Source organism: Mastigoproctus giganteus, chromosome 1 (genome assembly GCF_048544385.1).
Source record: "Mastigoproctus giganteus isolate SK-2022 chromosome 1, ASM4854438v1, whole genome shotgun sequence".
NCBI lineage: Eukaryota > Metazoa > Arthropoda > Arachnida > Uropygi > Thelyphonidae > Mastigoproctus > Mastigoproctus giganteus.
The window spans coordinates 183,946,921-183,973,248 of NC_143575.1; the positions used below are offsets into that span (position 1 = coordinate 183,946,921).

The 26,328-nt window shown below is 36.4% G+C and overlaps 1 protein-coding gene across 1 annotated transcript in view; it reads right to left on the bottom strand.

The window, feature by feature from the left end:
• Orc3 (origin recognition complex subunit 3) overlaps positions 1-26,328 on the bottom strand; it is a 381,867-nt gene that overhangs the window by 170,496 nt on the left and 185,043 nt on the right. The window contains exons 10-11 of the mRNA XM_090390090.1: positions 15,144-15,277; positions 10,273-10,336 (exon numbers count right to left, since the gene is read on the bottom strand). Coding sequence (XP_090246216.1) covers positions 10,273-10,336; positions 15,144-15,277 — 198 coding nt within the window. The remainder of the gene's footprint in view (positions 1-10,272; positions 10,337-15,143; positions 15,278-26,328) is intronic.

Consider the following 26,328-nt stretch of genomic DNA (forward strand, 5'->3'; position numbering starts at 1 on the left):
GACTGAAATTTGTGGGTTGGTCACTCACACGCTAGCAAGGCTTTTGTGGATTTATTGGATGATTGTTTTCTATATCAGCATGTTCGGGAGGCAACTAGAGGGAGTAATACTCTTGATCTGATTATCAGTAGTGATTCTTCATGCATTAAGAATCTGCAGATAAAGGAACCACTAGGTGACAGTGAACACAGTGTGCTGAAGTGGGATTTACTCAAAGAGGTAACTATCATCAGAGGTAAAGGGAAGGGTTTTTGCTTTCGTAAAGGCAACTACGATGGTCTGAGACAGTATTTAAATTCTATACAGAGGGACCAACTGATGATGTTGTCAACAGCAAATTCAAAATGGGAATTATTCAAAGAACCTATCTTGGAAGCTAATGGGCTTTACATACCAACTAAGAAATATTGTTCAAGGTTTAGGCCTAAATGGATGTTAGATGAACTGTTTGTTTGTTATTTGGTTTTTAGGAGCATTAGCAACTAAGGCCATATTGCTCCGGGATATGCGGTGGTCATTCCCTGACCTTTCCGCATCCTCCGTATTTGGTGGTGACAGGCTCAAACCCCGGTCTAATCAAGAAGCATGCTACGCACTGCTGCTCCTTCCCACCTGGCTACGGAGGCACCTTTAGATGAACTAATGAGACATATGGCAGAGAAGAAAAATGCATGGGATACATATAAATTAATGGGTGACATGGAAGCCTATGATAGATATAAGCTGGTCTGTAACCAGGTCACAAAGGAGATTAGGCAAGCAAAGGCAGATTATGAGAAATCTTTGGCAAAGGATGCAAAGAAAAACAAAAAAGAGTTCTTTACCTATGTAAACTCTAGAAGGAAAGAAATGAATCAGATTGGTTCACTGGATATTGATGGTGCAACTGTTGATGATCCTGCTCAGGTGGCTAACAAACGAAATGAGTATTTTGCATCTACATTCACCCATGAGGAGTTATTCAGGGAGGGGAATGCCAGAGGTGAGTTAAACTCTGGCAGTGAGCTAGATGATTTTGTAATAACTGAGAGAAAATTGGAGGAGACATTGTTAAAGATAAACATAAAAAAGGCATCTGGGGTGGATGGTATCTATCCAGTTATATTAAAGGAGGCAGCAAAGGAAGTAAGCAAACCCTTAGCAATAATTATGAGAGCTTCTTTGGACTCAGGGGAGGTACCCATGGACTGGAGATGTGCAAATGTAATCCCAATTCACAAAGGAGGATCAAAGGCTGACACAAGTAATTATAGACCTGTGAGTTTAACTTCTGTTACAGGAAAATTAATGGAGGCACTGATTAAAGAAGCACTGCAGGATCATCTAGACAAGACTTCAGTTATAGCTCGGACACAGCATGGTTTTGTTAAGGGAAAGTCTTGCCTGGCCAATTTGATTGGATACTATGATACAGTCACAAAAGAACTGGATGCAGGGAATAACTTTGATATTATATATTTGGATCTTAGAAAGGCTTTTGATACTGTTGCACATGGAAGACTGCTGTACAAATTGGAACAGTGTGGCATTGGAGGCAAATTGCTGCTATGGATAGAGGGATGGTTGAGGGGGAGAAGACAGAGAGTGGTAATCGATAGACACTGCTCATCGTGGACTAATGTTAATAGTGGAGTCCCTCCGGGTTCAGTGTTGGGTCCATTATTGTTTTCTGTGTTTATAAATGATACTGATGATGGTATATCAAGCTTAATATCCAAGTTTGCAGACGATACAAAGATTGGCAGGGTTGTTAAGGACACCACTATTAATGTATTGCTGCTGCAACAGGATCTGGAAAGGTTGAGCAGATGGGCTGAGAGGTGGCAAATGAAGTTTAACATTGACAAATGTAGAGTACTACATATGGGGAAACAGCAACCCCAGAGCAACGTATCAACTCTGTGGTACTACACTGACAGTGGCAGAGAATGAAAAGGACCTGGGGGTAATTGTGCAGACTGATATGAAGTTCTCTGACAGTGCAGATGGGCTGCAAGAGTAGCTCATGGTGTCTTGTCAATGATATACAAGAATTTTTCTAACAGGGATAAGGAGGTGATTATTTCCTTATATAAGGCAATGATCAGGTCACTCCTTGAGTACTGTATACAGGTCTGGAGGCCTCATTTCAAGAAGGATGTAGACCTGCTGAAGCGAGTACAGAGAAGGGCAACAAGATTAGTGAATGGAACAAAGGGTTGCTCTTACGAAGAAAGGCTTAAGTTTTGCAAATTACAGTGTCTGGAGACTAGGCACCGGTGAGGTGATCTGATAGAGGTGTATGAAGCCTTGAATGGTTTTTTGAGCATGCTCAATGCCGATGGGATTCTTCCTCTTGCTCAGAATAATCACCTGAGAGGGCATAAATTCAGATTGAGTAAAGACAGATGTAGGATAGATGTGCGGAAATTCGCCTTTAACCAGCAGGTAGTTGGTTGGTGGAACAGACTTCCATCCCTTGTTGTGGAAGTTGATAGCCTAAATAAATTTAAGGCTCAGCTGGACGGGTATTTCGAACGAACAGAGGGGTAAAATGGAAGTGTTTTTTTTTTTTTTTTTTGGCTGATGCTGCATAAGCTTGCTTTCTTGCATCCTATGCCTCTACTAATGCTAATATTATGCAGACAGTGTGAGGCATTTGTGTAAAAGCATCAAAGTCAAACACCAACGAAAACTCGGCAAAGGAGTCTTGCTCCAGCAGGACAATTCACCTGTTCCCAAGTCTGTCATTAACATAGCTGCACTGCATGAGTGTAGCTTTGAAATCTTGGACCATCTGCTATATTCACTAGATCTAGCACCACTGGACTTTCTCCAATTTCCTAATTTGAAAAAATACCTGGCTGGCATCCATTTTCCCACGAACAGTGAAGCCATTGCTGCAAGCAGATGCATTCCTGGAGGCCCAAAAGAAAACTTTCTTTACAGATAGAATCAACAGATTGCAGCATTAGTGACAAAAGTGTATTGACTCTATAGGATTCTGGATTTATGAGGTGCTACCATGTTCATAAGGCCTCCGTAGCCGAGTGGTCAGGAGCGGGAGTGCAGTAGCACACGCTCTTTGAGTAGACCGGGATTCAAGCCCCTGACTGCTGAATACGGTCGATCTGCCAACCTGCAATGCACCAGCGTGGCAGATTATGATCCATTTCCCTCAGCATGAATTGTTGAGGAGGCTTCCATCCTGCAGTGGGTTGATAATGGCTGCACTTTACCTTTACCTTTTTACCATGTTCATTGCAATCTCTACTATAATCATATTTATAATAATAATTGGAATACAACTAAAAATATGCCATGAAGTACATGTCTTTTGGGGCGCCTCCGTAGCCAGGTGGGAAGGAGCAGCAGTGTGTAACCCTCGCTTCTTGATTAGACCGGGGTTCGAGCCCGTCACCACCAAATACGGAGGATGCGGAAAGGTCAGGGAATGACCACCGCATATTCTCGGAGCAATATGGCCTTAGTTGCTAATGCTCCTAAAAACCAAACCAACAAACATGTCTTTTGAACTACTGTGTAGCAGGATTTAGTATTGTAGTGGCAAATGAAGCAAGAAAGCAAGCTAATACGCATCAGCCAAAAAACAAAAAACCCACCTTCTCATTTCACTTATCCATTCCCTCCAATAGTTTGTCTAGTTCTTCATTCAATTTATTTAAGCTATGAATTTACACAACCACAAATAGAAGTTTATTCCAACAACCAACCTACCAGCTAAAGGCAAACATTCACACATCCATTCTGCCTCTATTCTTCCTCAATTTGAATTTATGCCCACTCATGTGTGTAGTCTGAGCAAGAGGAAGGATGCCATCAGCAATAAGCTTACTCAATCGTATTCAAAGCCTTAAATGCCTCGATCAGATCTTGTCACAGATGCCTAGTCTCCAGAACTGGAACCTTTCCCAGTTGAAGCACCCTTTTGTTCCCCCTCACTAATCTCATTGCTCTTCTCTACACCTGTTCCAACAGATCAACATCCTTCCTAAAATGAGGCTTCTAGGCATGCAATACCCAAGATGTGGCCTAACCACTGCCTTCTACAATGATATAATCACCTCCCTAGCCCCTGCTGGAAAAATTCCTGTATATCATTGACAAAACTCTATGAGATGTTCTGGCAGCCTGTCTGGCCTATTCAGAGAACTTCATAATGTGACTGCACAATTACTCCAGGCCTTTTTCATTCTCTGCTACCCTGAGACTGGTACCACACAGTTGTTATGATAACCTGGGATTATTGCTACCCAAGATTGACTTCTTAGTCAATCTTGGGTAGCAAGATTGACTAAGATTGACTTCTTAGTCAATCTGCCGAATTTGTCTAGAACCTTTAGCAGTAGCATACCCTGATTACTATTATTAACCATCTTGCCAACCATGGTATCACCTGAAACTTAGACATTAAGCCTGATATGCCTTCATCAATATCATTAATAAATATAGAAAACACTAATTAAAAACTGAACCTTGGGGAACTCCATTATTAACATGAGTGTAGAGTATAGTTGTAGTGTCCACTAATACACTGTCTTCTCCCACTCAACCATCCCTTTAAATATAGCAGTAACTTGCCCTTATGACATACTGCTTCAATTTCTATAGTAGTCCTATATGTGCCAATTATTTTTTGCATCCAGTTCCTTTGTAAGGGCATCATAGTATCCTGTATTTCATTTTAAATTTTTTTCATCTTATCAACTGAATAAACACCCTATAGGGTTCTTATTCTGTTGATAAAATGTAAACCATAGGATTAAAAATAAGTAAGGATTAACTATACGATTAATAATAAATTTTACTCTAACAAGGATCAGTGTATAAGAGATTAAGTGGACAACTCATATTACACTACACAACAAAATTAAAAAATTATTTCTCTTATAAATAGAAATAATTAATTCTAATAATGTTGAATTTAAATTTGAGCACAAAAATTTCAAAATGCTCACCATTTTCAAGGAAAAGAAAATAAAAGATTTATATATGAATAAATTTTATTGTAATTAATAATGTAGCAAATTAAATACAAAATATTTTCATTCAAATAACAAAAAAAGTGTTTGTGAAGATATCAACTAATGATTAATCAAATTAAACACTACTATACTACGGACAGGAAATGGCTATGAATGCAACAAGTTATGACTGATAAGCAGGGTTGCCATTTTTTACCCTTAAAATCCAGGAGCAAAATTTCTTCAACATTTAGAATACGGAAAATAAAGTTATGCCATTCTGCATTTCTGGGCACAGAATTAAATAATCATAATAATAATAATTAATCAAATTAAATCATAGTTAAGTACAGTATTAATGAAATTATAAAATAAAATCATTCAGTTATATGGAGTTACGAGGACTTATAACTGCTTAACTAACATAATGGTCTTAATGCTCACAGAAAATAAAAACTTTTCTTTCACAAAGAGTTGCACTGGTCTGCAATATTTTCAAACAAATAACATTGCAAAAAGGTTAATCTGCCATTTATTTAAAAGAAGTGGCACTGTCTGAATGGCAGATTGCCCTCTTTGTGATGGATGTAATGACATCACTAAAAGGTTAATCTGCCAGTTGCCCTGCCCACCACTTTCAAAGAAATGTGCTTGAAAGTAGCACAACACAAGGCAACTTATTGCAAAAGTTAAGTTTGTTCCACTATGAGTATTAAAACCATTACAATAACTATGCAGTTTAAATCCTACTTGATGTTAAAAGAAGCAAGACAATTGGATAGTGCTCCTAACTGATAGTAATTTCAATAACACCAAACAGCATTAGCTATTTTATTTTATAACTTTAAAATTATTATTCATAATTTATATAAAAATTATAAACTTTTATCAAAAAAATTGAGTTAGATAATAAAAATTGTAGTTATATTTTTTAAATAAATAATTTATTATTAATACATAATAAATAATAATAGAATAAATAATTATTCTAGTCTTTTTTTTTTTTTTTTTTTTTTAAAACTCCAATCCTACCATACAAAGGGTAAGCAAATATGTCATAGGAGTATTTTAAAGTGTGCCTCTTTTTAAAGTGTGGACAGGCATTTGGAACGAATGGAGGGGTGAAATGGGAAGTTTTTTTTTTTTTTTTTGGCTGATGCTGCATAAGCTTTCTTTCTTGCATCGTATACCTCTACTAATGCTAAAACAGAGTGGTAATCAATGGACACTGCTCTTCGTGGAATAATGTTATAAGTGGAGTTTCCTAGGGTTTGGTGTTGGGTCCATTGTTGTTTTCTATATTTATTAATGATGTTGATGAAGGTATATCAGGCTTAATGTTCAAGTTTGCAGATGATACAAAGATTGACGATGTGATTAATGACAGTAATGATGGTATTCTACTGCAACAGGATCTAGAAAAGTTAGGTAGATGGGCTGAGAAATGGCAATTGAAGTTTAGTACTATATGAAATTTAGCGAAGTATAAAATGAATGATTTTATACATTGGAATTGCATAGCAACAATGACATATGCAAAGTACTGCATATGGATAGCAGTAACCCATGAGTAGTAGTGGCATGAGATGCAAGAAAGCAAGTGTATGAGCTTATGCAGTACCAGCCAAAAAAAAATAAAAAAATCACACGATTCCCTCCAAATTCCTGTCCAGTTCCTCCTTAAATTTATTTAATATATCAACTTCCACAACAACAGATGAAGTTTGTTCCAGCAATTAACCACCCGCTGACTAAAGGCAAATTTCCGCACATATAGTCTACATCTGTCTTTTCTTAATTTGAATTTATGCCCCCTTAGGTTCGTAATCTGAACAAGTGGAAGGATGCCATCAGAATTCAGGGTACTCAATCCATTCAAGGCCTTATACACCTCAATCAGATCACCGCGAGGTGCCTTGTCTCCAGCCACTGCAATTTGCAGAACTTAAGCCTCTCTTCGTAAGAGGATCCCATCATTCCCCTCACCAATCTTGTTGCCCTTCTCTGTGCATCCTTTCTAAAATGAGGCCTCCAGACCTGTGCGCAGTACTCAAGGCGTGGCCTGACCATTGCCTTATATAAAAGGACAATCACTTCCCTTTCCCTGCTAGCAAAATTCTTATATATCATTGACAAAACCCCATGACCTGCTCTGGCAGCCTGTCTGCATTGCTCAGAAAACTTCATATCTGACTAACAATTACTCCCAGGTCTTTTTCATTTTCTACCACCAAGTATAGTACCACACAGTTGGTGCGTTTCTCTGGGGTTACTTCTACCCATATGCAGTACTTTGCATTTGTCAAGGTTAAACTTCAGTTGCCACTTCTTAGACCATCTGCCAAAATTGTCCAGATCCTGTTGCAGTAGCACACTGCCATTACTGTCATTAACAACCCTGCCAACCTCTGTATCATCTGCAAACTTCGACACTAAGCCTGATTAAACTTCATCAATATCATTGATAAATATACAAAACAACAGAGGACCCAACACCGAACCCTGTGGGACTCCACTAATAACATTAGTCCACGAAGAGCAGCACCCATTAATTACCACTCTCTGTCTTCTCCCACTCAACCATCCTTTTATCCATTGTAGCAACTTACCCTTAATACCATTCTGCTCCAATTTGTATACAATAGTCTTCCATGCGCAACAGTGTCAAAAGCTTTCCTGAAATCCAAATATATGATATCAAAATTATTTTTTGCATCCAGTTCCTTTGTAACCACATCATAATATCCTATCAAATTTGTCAGACAAGACTTTCCCTTAACAAACCCATGCTGTGTCTGAATTATTGCTGCAGTCTTCTCTAGATGATCCTGCAATGCATCTTTAACCAGTGACTCCATTATTTTACCCCGAACAGAAGTTAAACTAACTGGTCTGTAATTACTCGTGTCACCCTTCAATCCCCCTTTGTGAATTGGGGATACATTTGCACATCTCCAGTCCGTGGGGACCTCCCCTGAGTTCAAGGATGCTCTCATAATTATGGCTAAGGATTTGCTTAGTTGCTTTGCCGCTTCCTTTAATATAACTGGATAGATCCCATCCACCCCAGGTGCCTTTCTTATGTTTAACTTCAACAATTTCTTCTCCACTTTGCTCTCAGTTATTACAAAATCATTAAGCACCCTGCTACAATTTGATAACCTTCTGCCATTTTCAAACCTTAATAACTCCTCATGTGTGAGGAGTTATTAAGGTAACATAGGTATTGTGTGGTACTACACTCAGAGTATTGGAAAATGAAAACGACCTGGGGGTAATTGTGCAGTTGGATATGAAGTTCTCTGAGCAATGCAGACAGACTGCCAGGACAGCTCGTGGGGTTTTATCAATGATATACAGGCATTTTACTAGCAGGGATAAGGAGGTGATTATTCCATTGTATAAGGCAATGGTCAGGCCACATCTTGAGTACTGCATACATGTTTGGAGGCCTCATTTTATGAAAGATGTAGAGCTGGTGTAATGAGTACAGAGAAGGACAATGAAATTGGTAAGGTGAACCGGGGGAGTTCTCTTATCAAGAAAGGCTTAAGTTCCACAAATTGTAGCATCTGGAAACTAGGCACTTGTGAGATGATCTGATTGAGATGTTTAAGGCTTTAAATGGATTGAGCTTGCTCAATGCTGATGGGATTCTTCCTCGTGCTTAGACAACTCACATGAGGGAGCATTAGAATTGAGGGAAGAATGTGTACAAAATGGATGTGAGGATGTTTGCCTTTATCCCATAGGTGGTTGATTGTTGAAATAAACTTCCATTTGTTATTGTTGTTGTTTTTGTGGAAGTTGATTTCTTAAATAAACTTGAGTGAAGAACTAGACCAGCTATTAGAGGGAATGGATAGGTGAAATAAGAAGGTATGTTTTTTTTTTTTTTTTTTTTTGGCTGATGCTGTTTTAGTTTGCTTTCTTGCTTCATTACTAATACTAAATCCTGCTAAACAGTAGTTCAAAAGACATGCACCACATGGCATATTTTCAGTTATATTTCTTATTATTATATTATTATTATTATTATTATTATAAATATGACAACAACAGAGATTGCAATGAACACAGTAGCACCTTATAAATCCAGAATCCTCAGGAACAAGCACACAACAGATTTTAAAAAAATCCAGGTTTTTGAACGTGAATTTGGATTCACATTTCTCTGGTATTGCCATTCTACATCAGACAATTCAATATCTCTAGATGAAAATTTTCACCATTTTCATCATTGACAGTATACAGATTTTGTGGGGAAAAAAATCTAAATGCAAACACAAGAAATGTATCTTTAAGGAGGACATATTGCAGTTCTGCTCTAACGTTAAAAATCCATCCCCATCTTTATTCATGACTTTTACAAAGGTTTTTATTATTCTCAGCTTAATACATAGTTTTCTGAGTGGTTGAAACATGCTGCTAGAACAACTTCTGAGTTTCTATCAATGATACACAAGAATTTTTCTGGTAGATACAGTGAAGTGATTATCCTATTGTATAAGGAAATGTTTAGGCTTCATCACAAGTACTGTCTGGAAATCTCATTTTAGGAAGGATGTGGATCTGTTTGAATGAGTGCAAAGAAGAGCAACAAGGTTAGTCAGGGAGGAAAAAAAGGATATTTTTACCAAAAATGACTCTAGCGCTGTTAATTAATATGGAGACTAGGAATTTGTAAGGTAACCTAATTGAAGTGTTCAAAGCTTTAAATAGTTTCAGAAAACTATCTGAGAAAGAATAAGGATGCTGATGGCATCCTTATTCTTTCTCAGATGATGTACATAAGGAGACATAACTTTAAATTGAAAAAAGATGGTTGCAGGATAAACATGCAAAAATTTGCTTAACAGTAATTGATGCTGGAATAACCTTCCATCTGGTATTGTGGAAATGGATAGTTTGAATAAATCTAGGGAAGGATTAGAAATTCTTATAGGAAAGGGCCAAATGATTTCTCTCTCCTGTTAACAAGGTTATATTATAGTGTGCACACTGATTGTATGTTCCTCCATAATAAATCAAACTTGTATAGTTTGTTGATTCTTCATATGTCATTATGTTTCACTCCCCTCCCCCACATATTCACTGTAGGATTTATCTCCTGTGCCCAATATGTTTATATGATTAATAAATTTCTTAAATGCAGACTATTAGCTGAATTAGATTATGACATCCAACACCTTAAATTTTATATCTAACATTTCCTGAAAATTATATAAAAGTATGTTATCATATAAGCTATTTTAAAAACTCAAGAAAAATCCTCATGGGTCTTTTAAAATAATTCCAAAAATAATACCTTAAATTCTCTTATGTCACCAATCATAGCTCTTTTATTTTCAGTACTAAGCATATCGGTGTACCTGTAAGATACATACAGCACTGTATTCTGAATAAATATTATCAGAGGTTAGCATAATGATCTATAATATGCGGTCCATCATCTATATCAGCAGTTCCCAACCGGTGGTTTGCAAATCCCTAGGGGTTCACCAAAGTGTTTCAGGGGGTTTCGCACTAAAAATTCTGTAATCGCATCTGCTTAGATTGGAGACAACCTACTTGGAAATGCCCCTTCCCTGCTGACATCATGTGCTTTCAGTTGCCCTCAATGCTGTAACCGGCTACAGCCAGTGCAACCTTAAGAATGTCATCGATATTATAAAGGTGGCGTTGCTACAGCTGATCTGGCTAGTGTGAGAATAAACACAGAGAACCACTGCCCTCAGTGCGATCTCCTCCCACATAGGGCATCCTGGCCCATGCTTTTAATCCCCTGGGACCAGTCCCCTTCCCACTCCTCCCTGTTTCCATTTCTTCCATGGCCTACTTTTATTTATCTACATCCTGACCCACCTTTCTTTGCTATTTCCTTACTCAATCCTTCCAATTTTTTTCATATTTGTCAGGAAGCTCAGGCAACCCTGACAGAGACCTTCCAGAGTATAATGGACAGCCTGGCTCGCCTCCCAGTATTGGTGGTGGGCAACGTAGGGTTCCACTAGGGGCCCTGCGGCAAAGTAGCCAGAGACACAACAAAAGAAAATAACACTACTCTGACACAAATCAGACATTACGCTTTTTCTGGCTTTTACAGAGGTTCTGTACTTCTTCACAAAGTACCATGACGCAAATATGGGAAACCACGTGGCGCCTTCCACAAAACACTATGCTTAGATTTACATAGGTATAATTTTGTAAACTACAAAATAGCAAAGGATTGCCAATGAAAGAAACCACATCTCCCACAATTCCTTATAATTAGTTTACTATCTTATTTTTTTCCTTAGTACTGAAACGTAGTACTGAAAATATTTTATAATAAAAATTCAGTATAAAAACGTAGTACTGAAAATATTTTATAATAAAAATTCAGAACTATTATTCGATTTCAGAGAATATAGGCTTAGTGGTTTATGATAAAAATATTATGTTGAAAGGGGTTTGCAAGTCAAAAAAGGTTGAGAACTGCTGATCTATATGATGAACCATATAGATGATGACTGCCCTAACATTAATATCCAGATACCAGCATATCTACAAACGTTATTTACAGGAAAACTAATAGTGTGCTGAAACTTTTATCCTTTACAACTCACATGAGGTGAGTTGTAAAGTCTAGTCTCTGTGGAACACTTTCCCCCAGTTTTCTGCCATTTAAACTTAAAAGCAGTGAACAGTTCTGCTCTGTTTTTTGGGCAATCTCTGGTCACATGCACCCAATGATCCTCTTCATCTCAAAGGTTCTCTATATGACTGAGGTCAGGGCTCTTGGCTGTTCAGTCAAACTTTTCGACGCTCATATCCTCAAACCAGTCTGTTCATAATGAGAATGGTATGACATGGAGTGATGTCCTGCCAATGCAGGTATGTGCCTTCTGCAATGTGTTGCCGCAACATAGGTAATGCATTATTATCCAGGATATCTAAATAGATCTCAGCATTCAAGGTTTTGTCCAAAACAACCAATGGTCCCAGGCCAAACCATGAAAAACAGCCCCAGACCAGCACACTGCCTCTGCCAAACTTCATTGCTAAGACACAATACAGTCCACCAAGTAGTTTTCTCTGGGCATCCATCATACCCAAGCACAACTGTGAGGCTGGTGGACCATGTACCATGACACATCACTCCACAGTTTTGTGGATGGCTGTACATCCATAGAAATCCATATCATGCAAAATCCTACAGTCTGTACTGGAGCAAACACGTGCCTCAACTGTTTCACTGAAATCCTGTGTGTACTGCAACAACATTGACCTGCATTCCAAAAAGAGGATTCTATCACATTCTAAAGGGATTTTTTTTTTTTTTTTTTTTTTTGGGTCATTTTATGACAGTTTCAGCACCAATCTACCATTTTCAGATCACATCACCAATTGTTGACCTAGGAATCTTCAGTCCCATTCAAACGTCATGTATAGACTAACTGCATATTTGACATCCTATTATCATTCCTTGTCAGAAATCTGTGAACTCCGTTGATCGTCGCACCTTGCATTTGCAATTGTACTACCATCTCCTAGAAGGTCTACAAGCATATTTAGAGCTACCTCTGATATGGTGCTTGGATAGGACTTGACCAACTATCAATGGAGGAGTGTCACGATATTAATGGTAGGGCAGTGTATATGAGTGAGAAGACTGAATTTTCTAAAGGTTGAAATGCATAGCTCACCCTCATAAGACAGCCTCCCCTCCCAGAGCTCTGTACATGATCAAATCAGGTATTCCCACTATCTGAAATAGAGAAATTAGGTTGCCATGTGTGGTTTAATTACATGTATAGAGTAATGCATAAGACCATGAGCATAACTAAGCACTACAGTGTGGCTCCACCTACTAATAAAATGGAATATCCTGGTGTGCTTCCAGCAAGGGAGACTCTCTTGTGTGCGTTGACTATGTTGCTTTAATTTAATATTTACCACAACAGGTTTTTTCTACTGTTACTTCAGTCATTATTTTCTACAGCAAAATAATAACTGAGATTGCTTGAATTAAGTTTAAAATACACATTATGGTATATAGTGTGATATGAAAGTCACTTGTTTTTAAAAATGTTTGTTGGAAGTAAAAACAAAAGATTTAATCAAGCAATGCTAATTAGACAATTTCATATCATTTACTTTAAAATGGCAACATATGCACCACCACCACCATCAACAATATTTCTCAATCTAACAACTATATTTTCCACTGAACAAGTAATTAGGTCCAAAGGAATGCTGCCAGTCACTTCCCTGATAATTTTTTCCAGTTCATCAACAATTTTTAGCTTTTTCTGTTCCAACTGTTTCTTAGTATTTTATGTCCCAACCAAAAAAAAAAAAAGTTATCTGGATAAAATTTGCATTTCTTGAAGGCCACTCTGTTAGCGTATGCCTGCCAACTCATCTGTTAAAGGAATTTAATGTCAAACCAGTTTCACACCATTATTAGTTTTCAAAATGCATCAATGTCTTAGGTCATACTGCATCAGTTTAATATATGTGTATACACACATATGCTCACAGACTGATTTCATGTTGTGTAGGCTGAAAATCCAAGAATAAGCAATGGGAGGGAAGAGGGCCTTCTAACTAAAATCATCTAATTCCATCCATAACTGAAGGGTCCATTGAGAATTTGTTTATTCTCTGATGATATTTAAACCAATCAGACATCTCCAAACATATGACAAATGGAGGACCCAGTTTTTCACAGGAATAACAAAGTTTTGGTTCAGCACTATCCCACATAAAAACCATGCAGTACATGTATATGTTGGGAACATACAACTTTAGTAAAAACAAAATATTTAAGCATAGCAATGAATCTTTCAGAATTCATTATAGCTTGCAAAATGTATGGATATGGCTAAAATGTATATGTTTAGCTCTTTCTCCACTGTTTTTGTTGTGAATTATTTGGTTCCTAGTAATGACTGTTGCTAAGAAAGCCTTCAATGTGCAAACTGGCTTCATTTGACCAAATAATGTTCTTTAATGATATGATTTCAGCAAACTCAATCTCTGATCACAATCTATGAATAAAACTCTCACACACAGTATGACTTTCATGATTTTCACTTTAGTTCTGTTTTCAAATTATTCTGTACAGAATGGCAACAGCTAGTTTTACAACCACAGACTGCACAGGAAAAGCATCTTGCTTCCTTAAAGTTCTTCTTATCCAACTGAGAAGTGAAACACTCTTTCATTACACTTTCATCATCCACAGATCACACTGCCATTAGTTTTTAGTGACAACCTTAAATGCTTTTAGGATTTATGTTGCATTCCTTCCTTATTCAGTTTGTCAGCATCTCTGAATAATTGTTCAGAGATGGTGACAAGTTGAACAACATAATTTGAATAAATATTAAATAAATATTTTATGCAATTTTTTGCTCCTATATGTATTTTAAAAATAGGTAACAACCCCATCATCCTGTAATAACAATCAAAGTCCTCAACTTACTCCTTCAAAATGATACATTTTTCATCTGATGCATTCATATACAATAAGCTCCCCATTACAGTGTTTTTGAAGGGACTGGCCCCAAAGAGCACTGTAAACAGGATCCTATCTCACAGGATTGACCATGAAATCAGAATAAAAATGTACTAAAAGTGGGATAGCACTATAAGCAGGAGTGTTATAACAGGAGTTTATTGTATAGGGTGTTGGAGATAGGAAAGTGATTATTGAAAACCAAATCAAAATTTTATTCAGTTTCAATCATGAAGAGATTTTATACTCTCAGTGAACTGAGCACTGAATGATGTTCCCACAACATCTGACAGGTGACATTTGCAGCAAATTTTTGTAAAATGAACTGCTAGACCTTTCAAATATTCCTCTGCAAAATATGATTGCAAATGCACTACTAGTACAATGGAGCATGCACCCATTTCAGTAGGAACCTCACGATATCTGAATGAACAGTTCCCTGGCTGATGGATTATAATTGCAGTACACTGAGTTGGCCATGTTTACTGAATCTCAACCCCTAAGTTACCATGTATGGGGTGTCACATGAAAAATTTAGTTGCTGGCAAAAATTATTAGTTGAGGAAATTAAACTTTATGGTTTATCTTTACTCTAAGATAAAGATCAATACAAGAAAAACAGTCACCATTTTCTTTAAGTCAATATTATCATTAATTAGGCTATAATAACACACCTAATAAATGAAAGTAGTTCTTTAAGCTTAGATAGTTGTACTGAAGACATCTTGTTCACATATTTTTTGCTATCAGAACTGAAGCAACACAGGATGGCAGCTGAATTGGAATAAAAATGCTCTAGCATGCAAAACTAGAAATGAAAAGAAATAAACCATAATATCTGATTAATCAAATAATTATTTTTAATAATAAAAATCAAACCTCAAAATAGGAATGATGAAAATGAATAGCAATATAAAATAATTAGGTAATATATGTTTAAAAAACATATTACCTAATCATGTACTTTTTTTGAATAACAGTCACCTAAAAATGTTGTGTCTATAACAAAATAAACAAATATTGATAAAAAAAATTAATGTTTTTTTTTTTTTTTATGTGAATTTTGTGTCTAGGTTCTAAGGTGTTTTATAAAATCTTTGAAAGACCTATCTTCCCATAACATCAGTAACTTGCCAGCAAAGTCTATTTCCAATATGTTGGTCTGGTATACAATAAATCCATTTGTGTGTGTTTTTTTTTTTGTATACTTAAATACTGATACTTAAATAATAGGGGTACCAATACTTTTTCTCAGGTCATATACAAAAGGAGGTGTCAATTCATATTAAGAAAGAATAACTACAAAATAGATGTGAGAAAAGTTGCCTTTGGCCAAACAGCAAAAACTCTGGAATAAATTTCCACCTAGTTTTTTTGAAGTGAGAAGTTTATCTACACTTAAAGAGGAATTTAGTCATTTACTCAAGTGAAAGAAGTGTTCGAATGAAACACCTATACAGTTACAGTCAAAAGTCTCTACAGGTAGGTTAAAGTCATTCACTAGCTATTCGGCTACACACTGATGATACAATTCCACTCCTCCTCCAACAAACTGTTGATCTGAAAAATGCACTAAGCAGTCAGTAGCATGAATTATGTGGGCAAAAGTAAAGAGAGAAGCTAGCTAATAAATGACCTTGACTTGCCTACTATAGAATTTCCCTTGACTATAGCAGATTTACTTCTTTTTAACTGATGCTACATAAGCGTGCTTACTTGAACCATTTTCCCAATACAGTATTAACACTAATACCAGTAAAAAATTTGAATAGTATGACAATTTATATTTATCTGCAAATTGAGACATCTTCACTGAAGTACCACCAATTTATTATATTTATGAGTGGTAATTTATTTTCTTGAAATCCAGCTAAAATATTATAAATTTCTGGATACATTTCTTAGAAATTTATCTAAAAATTGATAATATTTTAGCAATATTTCCATGATATTCTTTGTCAGTATAAACATAAAATCAATTACAGTTCATCAACTACAGTACATGATGAATTGTCTGGAGGCCCTTAATCACAGGTGGTGTTACAACACTTACCTATATATTTAAGGAGGGGGTAGTACATGATTGGCATTAGTAGAGGCATATGATGCAAGAAAGCAAGCTTTTACAGCATCAGCAAAAAAAAAAAAAAAAAAAAAACCTTCCCATCTCACCCATCTATTCGGTCCAAAAGTTTGTTCAGTTCTTCCTTGAATTTATTTAAGCTATCAACTTCCACAACGACCAATGAAAGTTTGTTCCAGCAATCAACCACCAACTGACTAAAGGCAAATTTCTGCACATCTTTTCTACAACCATCTTTCCACAATTTTAATTTAAACCCCCTCACGATTACAGAAATAAAAAGATGACATGAACACAGAACTAGAGAAAAATCCATGCTTTAATTGTAGGTCTCTGTGATCTATATGTAATTGACTATGTGGCGGATCATGGTGTCATAATGTAATTGATTTTTTGTTGTCTTTTATGTGTATAAGTTATACTTGCTTTCTCTTTGTGCACAGTCCAATATAAGTGCTGAGCTTTGCAGTATATTACCTGTTTAATATGGGAGATAACTTAATAACAACATTGCCAATCATTTTAACTATAGTGGTTCAAATTTTAAGTAAGGAATCTGATGCAGTCCCTAAAAGGTATAAGCTGGAAAACATTGGAATTACTAGAAAGACTCTAAGATAGAATGCAGGGTGGCTGCAAAGCAAAAGGCAGAGGTGGAGTTCCACCAAGGATCAGTTCATGAACCACTGTTGTTTCTGATTTTCATAAATAACATCAACAAAGGGATAGATAGCATGGTGCCAAGCAGCACTTCTTCAAGATGATTTGAACTGGCTTCATGAATGGCCAGGAAAGCCCATGGTATCCTACTCATGATTTATCGAACAATATCCTGGAGATAGGGAGGTCATTATCTCACTGCATGAGGTAATTGTAAAACTGCATTTGGATATACCATGTCCAAGCATGCAGATCTCATCTGGAAAGAAAAACAAAAAAAAAAAAAAAGCCATCAAATTTCTTGAAAAGGTCCAAGGATGGGCAATTTGCATGGTGAAATCAGCAAAAAGAATGACCATATAAGGAAACACTTCAATTATGTAGGCTACAGAGCTTGGCAACCAGGCACAGACAGGACCTGATTGAAGTTGAGGGGTTAGTAACTGAAGGGTTCATTACGAATTCTTCTAGTCTCTGATGATATTTAAACCATGAAGACATCTCCAAATAAGTGACAAATGAAGGTAGAATTTTCACTGTTATAAAGAATTTCAGAATTAAGGGCCATAAATTCAAATTATAGGGGAAGAGATTTAGACCAAATTGTTGAAAATTTTCTTTTAGCCAGAAAATTGTTGACTACTGGAAAACGTCTCTGCAAGTAGTTTGAGGCTGATAATTTGAAGAAATTCAAAGGTCAAATGGATATTTACCTATGTGAGGTAAATATCCTCACATAGGTAAAAATCCAGGTAAATTATGTGAGGAGGGAAGCACATAATTTGTATTTTTTATCTATATATTTTTTTTTTTTTGGCCTGTTCAACAAAAACCTGTAGCTTCCTTGCACTATATGGCTAATACTAATACTAAAATCCATCTGAACAATACACAATAATCTTTTTTTTTTCTTTTTTTAATTTTGTTCTGATAACTAATAAAATTCATTTTCAGACATATTTATGCATTAAGTGCCTATTGCCATCATCATATCTGTTTACATAATAACAACTTGACTCCCACTAAATGGATTTTAATTAAATTTTATATCTGGACCTCACTGAAAGATTTAGGGATCCATCCCAAATTTCATTAAAATCAAACTAAAAGAAATCCAGCATTTTTTATTTTTCTTATTTTAAATAAAATTTCAAGTTATCTCTATATATAAATGGAAGTATGTTTGGGATATTTGGATATTACTCGATAAGAAAAAGCCAGAATGATAACAAATTTTCAACACATGTTCTATTAGTTCTTGGAAGGGTTTAGGATCAATTCTGATTTGATATGCCACCAGTTCTCTTCCAGAGAAATCTATATTAATTTCCAATGTCTGAGCATTGACAAAGAAAAATGAGACTGATACCAATTTTCAACATACTTTCAACCACACAGTCTCCACTCCATATCCTCCTTCATAGAAACACTGTGATAAATCTGGAACAGATGAGAAAGGATCTAATAATATCAATTTTCAGAATTTTAGAATATTCTCAGAAATCTTTGTACCAAATTTCAACATGAAATTTAGTATACAGTTAATGGGTTAACATGTTACCCTATACATCCATTAACCCATATACCCCTCCCACCTTAAAAAGGAATACTACACAAATCCTATCTCACAGCCATTTAACATATCATGTGGTGATGTTTAAGATATGTTACTTGATAACTGAATGTCACCAAAATATAAAACAATACATATATTATCTAATGTGTTTAATGTATTAATTTATCATATCTTAGTTTAGCCAATGCTGCTATACTTTGCAAAACTCATCTCTTATCCACTTGGTTTGATGAAAAAATGTGAGAAATTACAAATTAAGAACTTATTTCCCCTCCCCTCCCCATGAAGGTGCAACTTTGCAAGATGAATTGTCATTCTAGTAAAAGTTAAATAAACAGTGAAGATAAGTCAGAACTTTTTATAAAATTTTAAGATTTGGTTTACAGCTCAGCACAAAAGTAAGTGTTCACTTTTAGGAATAAATTCCAAACTTTTAATTTTCAACCATTATTTACAAATTTAGGGGGCAGCAAACATGTTAATTGACAGAAAGAATGTTAGGATATCTCCTAGTACAGATGTCCCTATCTAATTCTGTGACTGAAAGAAACAAATTTTAATTTTCAAATGTGTCAAAATTCAGTTGTTAAGAAGACTTTTAGGATACAGTTTTGGGATATTTCTGTCCATACCAAGAAATAAAAGTGATTAAAAAATTCTTAATTTTAAATCCCAATCTGTGATCAGAACAATATCTGTCCAGTTAATCTAGGGGTTATGATTTGTGTTGCAACAATAAACCAAGAGCTGTTTTAACATATTATTTTTTTGGAAATACACCTGAGGTGGTTTCTGTTCTGAATCTAGTATTAGTATTGGCCATATGGTGTAAGGAAGCCTAAGGCTTATGCTGAACTAGCCAAAAGAAAAGAAGAAAAAAAAAAAAGAAAAAAAAAACAGTAAAATAATAAAATAAATAATTAATAAATAATAAAAGAAAAGAAAACAGACAACTTATGCATTTCCATTCTCCAGCTGACCTTTGAATTTCCTGAAACTGTCAGCATCAACCACCCAAGTAGGTAACTTATTCCTATAATTTATAACTAGCTGGTTAAAATAAAACTTTCTGCAATTCAGTCTAAACATCCCCCATAACTTGAACTTATGGCCATTAGTTCTAGAATCATTTATAAATTTCATCCTCATTCATTTCATTTTTGCCTCTCAGAGCCTTAAATACATCAATCAATTCTCCTCTAAGGTGCCTAGTTTCCAAGTTGTGCAACTCACACATTCGAAGTCTTTTCTCTTATGGACACTCTTTCACTGATCTCACCACGCAAGTTACCCATCTTGAGATGCTTCAAGAAGCATAACTTTTTTTAGGTGCAGTCTCCACACTAGAACACAGTATTCCAAATATAGTCTAACAATAGCCTTATATAGTGGGATTATGACATTCTTATCTCTACTAGAAAATGTTTGATAAATCATCAATAGGACATCACAGGCCTTCCTTGCAACCAGTCTACAATGCTCAGAGAACTTCATTCTGACCATATCATAATTTCCAAGTCCCTTTCTTCCACTGTTGATGTTATTTGGTTTTTAGGAGCATTAGTAACTAAGACCATATTGCTACGGGGATATGCGGTGGTCATTCCCTGACCTTTCCATATCCTCCATATTTGGTGGTCACGGGCTCGAACCCCAGTCTAATCACTTTCTTCCACTACTGACTTCAGCTCCACCAAGTGTATAAGTTATTTTGCAGTTGTGGTTTCTCAGGTATAAAACCTTATATTTTGCTGAATTAAAGCATAGTCATATGGTGCAAGGAAGTCTGAGGCTTACTGCACCAGCCAAAAAAAAAAAAAATTTCTGAATTACCAAGAGAGAGAGAGAGAGAAAGAGAGTGAGTGAGTGAGTGAGTGAGTGAGTGAGTGAGTGAGTGAGTGAGTGAGTGAGTGAGTGTGTGTGTGTGTGTGTGTGTGTGTGTGTGTGTGTGTGTGTGTGTGTGTGTGTGTGTGCGCGCGCGCACACGCCTGGATGTGTGTGTTTGTGTTGTTGTTATTTTGGTTTTTAGGAGCATTAGCAACTAAGGCCATATTGCTCCGGGAATATGCGGTGGTCATTCCCTGACCTTTCCACATCCTCCATATTTGGTGGTGACGGGCTCGAACCCCGGTCTAATCAAGAAGCGTGTGCTACGCACTGCTGCTCCTTCCCACCTGGCTACGGAGGCACCTGTGTGTGTGTGTGTGTGTGTGTGTGTGTGTGTGTGTGTGTGTGTGTGTGTGTGTGTGTGTGTGTGTGTGTGTGTGTGTGTGTGTGTGTGTGTGTGTGTGTACCAAGCCCATACTCACCAGATGTTAGCCCCTGAAGATACCTGACCATCCCCGAATTCTATCTAGGTCACACTGAAGAAGCTCTGCCTGGTGATGGTCATTAACTATAATGTCGATTTTAACATCATCTGCAAATTTAGACATCACACCCTCTATCCCCTCATTGATGTAATTTTAAAAAAATCAAAAATAACAGTGGTCACAATACTGATCCCTGGAGAACCCCACTTTGTACATTAACCCAGTCTGAAGAATAACCATTTATCGCAACCCTCTGCCTCCTGGCCTGAAGTCATCTTGCTATCCGCCTAAGAATTTTCCCTGTGACTCCAAACTGTTCCAGCTTATAAAGTAACTGCTCATGTGGGATTGAGTCAAATGCTTTGCTGAAATCTTAATAAACAATGTTGAAATTATTCCCTAAATACAGCTCATGAGTCATCCTGTCAAAATAGCTAACCATATTTGTTAAACAGGATTTTCCCTACAAAACCATGCCATGTATCCTTCAGAATTCCATTTCACTCTGAATGATCCTGAATTCCATTGCTCCACTGCCTCCATGATTTTCCCTACTACTTAATTTACACTGATCAGTCAGTAATTTCCCACTACACTCTTAGAACAATCTTTATGTATTGGCATATACTGGCATTTTTCTATCCAAAGGAATCTCTCATGAGTCCAATGATGCTCTCATAATTAGCCTTAATGGTTCGATGCACTCACTTGCTGCCGCCCTTAAAACTATAGGGTATATGCCATCAACCCTAGGAGCCTTACTCGCCTGTTGGCTTGAAAGTTTTTTCATTAAATAATCATGTAAAATTTCAAATCATTAATTACATACTTTTCAACTTCACTCCCATAATTTCCCATTGACATAGAGGGTTTTTCTTCTGTAAATATGAATGCAAAGTATTGATATTTAAAATAGCAAAGTAACAGTTGAGTTCATCTGCAACTTCAGCTGGGGTAGGTAATAATATCCCATGTCCACTACATAAGGGTCAGATCTGATTTGTCCTTCTCTTCTTTGCATTTATACATGTGAAGAATTTGCTATCCTCACACTTTGCAATCTTTGCCAGCCTAGCCTTTCCTGTGGCTCTATTACAGATCAATTTGTAGCTATTATAGGCTTCAGTACTTTTTATTGCTCTGTAACTTTTCCATGCCATCTTTTTCTGCTCAAGTAATCTGGCAACTTCATTATCCATCCAACTTGGAATCCTCCTCATGGAATATTTTTTTAATGGTATATACACAATCAAGGCTTCTGTGATTAATGTTTTAAAGGTATACAATTGGATTCGTTCTCTGTGAGATATCTACCTGGATAATAGAGGCCATGTAGCACCTTAAGCTGTCATAATTTCCTTTCCTGAAATTATAACCCATTCCTTTGCCTTTAACTACTGTTACCTCTCTCTTCATATCCATCGTAGAACTCTGTGTTCACTTCTTGCTCTTGGTTCCCAGCCCTATTATATCATCTGGTTCATGGTTCATTATCAGGTCTAGAATATTCTTTTCCCTAGTACTTTCCCTGACATGTTGATACAAATAACAATCATCTAGTTGGTTTAAAAATTTTGTCCCCCATGTAGGGTTTCCTTCCCATTTGCTTCAATCAATTAGAGGCAAATTAAAATCACCCATAATAAGACATTCATGCTTGCTTGCCCATGCCATTTGAATGTAGAGGCTCTCATCATAACCTTCACAATCACTTGGACTGTAAATTACTCCCACTCTCATTATACCTTTGCTTCCAACAATCTCACACCATACAGTTTCTATAATAGCATGCAAAACGCCTGAATCCGAGAAAGCATTCATTGCACTCAGGCTGCTTTTGATAAGAAGCATGACTCAATCACCACTTCAATCTGCCCTATGCTTCCAAAATACATTGTACATACCATACTGAAACTCATCACCCACTATTTCCAGGTGGCACCATGTTTCCATAAGCTCTATTATGTCGGCATTACTCATCCTAACCAGCAGTTTGAATTCACTCATTTTATTGAAGACATTTCTGACATTACTGTATAAACAAGTAAGACTTAGAAAGTTCGTGTATAGTTAACTACTCTGACACACCCCTTGAAATTATTTAAGCTTTCTTCCCTGACATTAGTTACCCACTCATTTGAAACATTTCTGCCCTCAGAACTTATTGCCGATATGATCTGTTGTGGTACCAAACTAGAACTCTTGGGGTATATGCAAGCGTTACTTTGACCAGTATTATCAGATATCAATAATATTGGCAAAAACTCTTGCACTACATTTGTTTAAATGTATCCCATCTCTACAAAACTGTACACAGTTACTGATTCCTTCTACCTACAAGTACGGATCAAGATAATAAAAATTCCCCCCCCCCCTCAAAAGCTTTGCAGAGTCCTTCAAGTCTTGAGTTAATTCACAAGGCTTTCAGCATATAATCCCTCCTATCGTGCCTGGACAGAATTGTCAGACACATGGACATTTTGACCTAACTTGCGGCATTTCTTTTGCATGGTCCAATATTTATCTAATAAATCATCATATCGTGTGTGTTTTAATATCATTAGTCCCCACATGAATAATAATATTCTCTTTACCCTCCTTAAAATCTGACATTCTGTTGGTGACATTATTAATTGTTGCTCCTGGCAGACATACCCTGGTTCTAGTCCATCTATCCTTATTACAAAAAACAATTCCCATTTCTCTAACAATGGAATCTCCTAATAGAACTAAATCCTTTTGAACCAGAGCAGTTTGCACTTGGTTATTCAGTTCTGGAGCCAGAATTGGGAGTGCATCACTTGGTAAGTTACTAGCATCTTGAGTCCCTGATGAGCTCCCAGTTACATTATATGATTATTCTTGAGGGCAAGCACTGTTTTTTCATTGACTCAAATTCTTCTAGCAATGCACCAAATTTTAACTTTAGATCAGTACATGCTGTACAATGGTGACAAAGAAAAGAATTACCAGGTGAGCTACGATTATCTTCTAGATTAACCTTTGAGTACATACCACATGTTCTGCAAACAATGAAATCATGATTTAATCAAAATTGCCATCAGCTATTTCTGTATGAGTCATGATACCCTCTGATGAAGTGTTCAAAGTGTATCTTGTCAAAACCATTGTTAAATTTACAAAATACCACAGAAAGTAACTTTTAAAAAAAATTATATTTATAATATTATAAAAACAGTTCTATAATGATTGCTGCACAATCATTATAGAACTGTTTTGTAGTATTTCTAGTTTGCTGTTTGACCATGTGGGACTCATTATGAATAATGTCCTGTAAATAAAAAATACAATAAGCATATCTTCAAATTTCATTAAGATTGTCTCTTTTTTTGGGCCTTGGAAAAGATGAAGTCTTCATTTAGAGGATGAGCCTTTGTTTCTAGGATATAGCCACACCCATGATTCATAATCAATAATGATGGAAGAAACAAAGTGTGGAACATCAGCAGCATGTTGCCCTCCCAAAACCTGTGTTAAAAATTACTCAATGACTAAGGCGCATTTAGGGCTAGAGCCTCAAGCTGCGAACAAATTTAGACTATGTATATAAAGTGCTTAGCATCATAATACACAGCCATTTCTGAATAAACAGAAAATTTTTAAGGTGGCATCGTTTTAGGTTATATCTCATATTGTGAATGCCTTCACAACGAGTTGCCATGATATTGCACTACTTCGAATAAGTAACGCTTCACCTAAGGAGAAGACTAATGTTACTTATTCTCAGATAGGTACCACCACCCAGACAGCACTGTTTCAGGGCTATTTGGCCCTTAGTCAGTGAGTGGGTAGGTACCCAAGTGATGCAATGATGGCAAAAACAGTTATGAAGTATAACTCCACAATATGAGAGATGCCTGATGGTGTATGATGTATTTAGACTAAGGCGCATTTAGGGCTAGAGCCTCAAGCTGCGAACAAATTTAGACTATGTATGGAGTTATACTTCATAACTGTTTTTGCCATCATTGCATCACTTGGGTACCTACCCACTCACTGACGAAGGGCCAAATAGCCCTGAAACAGTGCTGTCTGGGTGGTGGTACCTATCTGAGAATAAGTAACATTAGTCTTCTCCTTAGGTGAAGCGTTACTTATTCGAAGTAGTGCAATATCATGGCAACTCGTTGTGAAGGCATTCACAATATGAGATATAACCTAAAACGATGCCACCTTAAAAATTTTCTGTTTATTCAGAAATGGCTGTGTATTATGATGCTAAGCACTTTATATACATAGTCTAAATTACTCAATGTTAAAAATCCTGTGTTAAAAATGTATCCTTAAGAAATACTAATTTCAATAGCAACTATACTAATGGGTGTCAATCGCTCTGATCAGATCACAAATACAAATAAATGATTAAATCACTGGTTTTCGAAACTGAAGGGCAGCGAGCAAGGAGCATCACCTTTGATGGACAAGCAGCTCCTCATTAAACTTTGTAAACCACTAAAAACTCTCCAAATGACACACAGCATCATCTCCAAAAGTTATTTTTAACATTTCATGAGTTTCGGTTCACTATTCTCTAACTTGAAACAATATTTAATGCAAATTCACTGGACAGTAAAATCTGTCATTTTAAAATGTGATAAAGCATTGTTTTATGGAACACATAAAACACCCTCTATTCAATGTGCTCTAATTCAGACTGACTGCAGATAAATGGATGATTCGTGCATTACTGTTGTTTGGTTTTTAGGAGCATTAGCAACTAAGGCCATATTGCTCCGTGAATATGCGGTGGTCATTCCCTGACCTTTCCGCATCCTCCGTATTTGGTGGTGATGGGCTCGAACCCCGGTCTAATCAAGAAGCATATGCTACGCACTGCTGCTCCTTCCCACCTGGCTACGGAGGCGCCTACAACTCACTAGTTATGACACTGCAGTTTCAGGATACAGAGTCAGTATCTGCACTTTCTGATCACATCTTGTAAAATATAAGGACAATTATAACATGATAACTTGAATGTTGGAAGTGACTTAAGGCAACTTGGAGTCTTTTCTGCTCAATGTTAATGAGTCAATGTTTCTGCTCAATGTTTTTGTACATTAGAGATAAACATACATTAACTTTGAACATTTCTATCAAGTATCACATAGTTAGTATAGTTATCATAAATAAATTCCTCATATATTCCTTTTCACTCATAGAATTATTCGACACTAAAAGTAACAAGAATTACTAATTATAATATATAA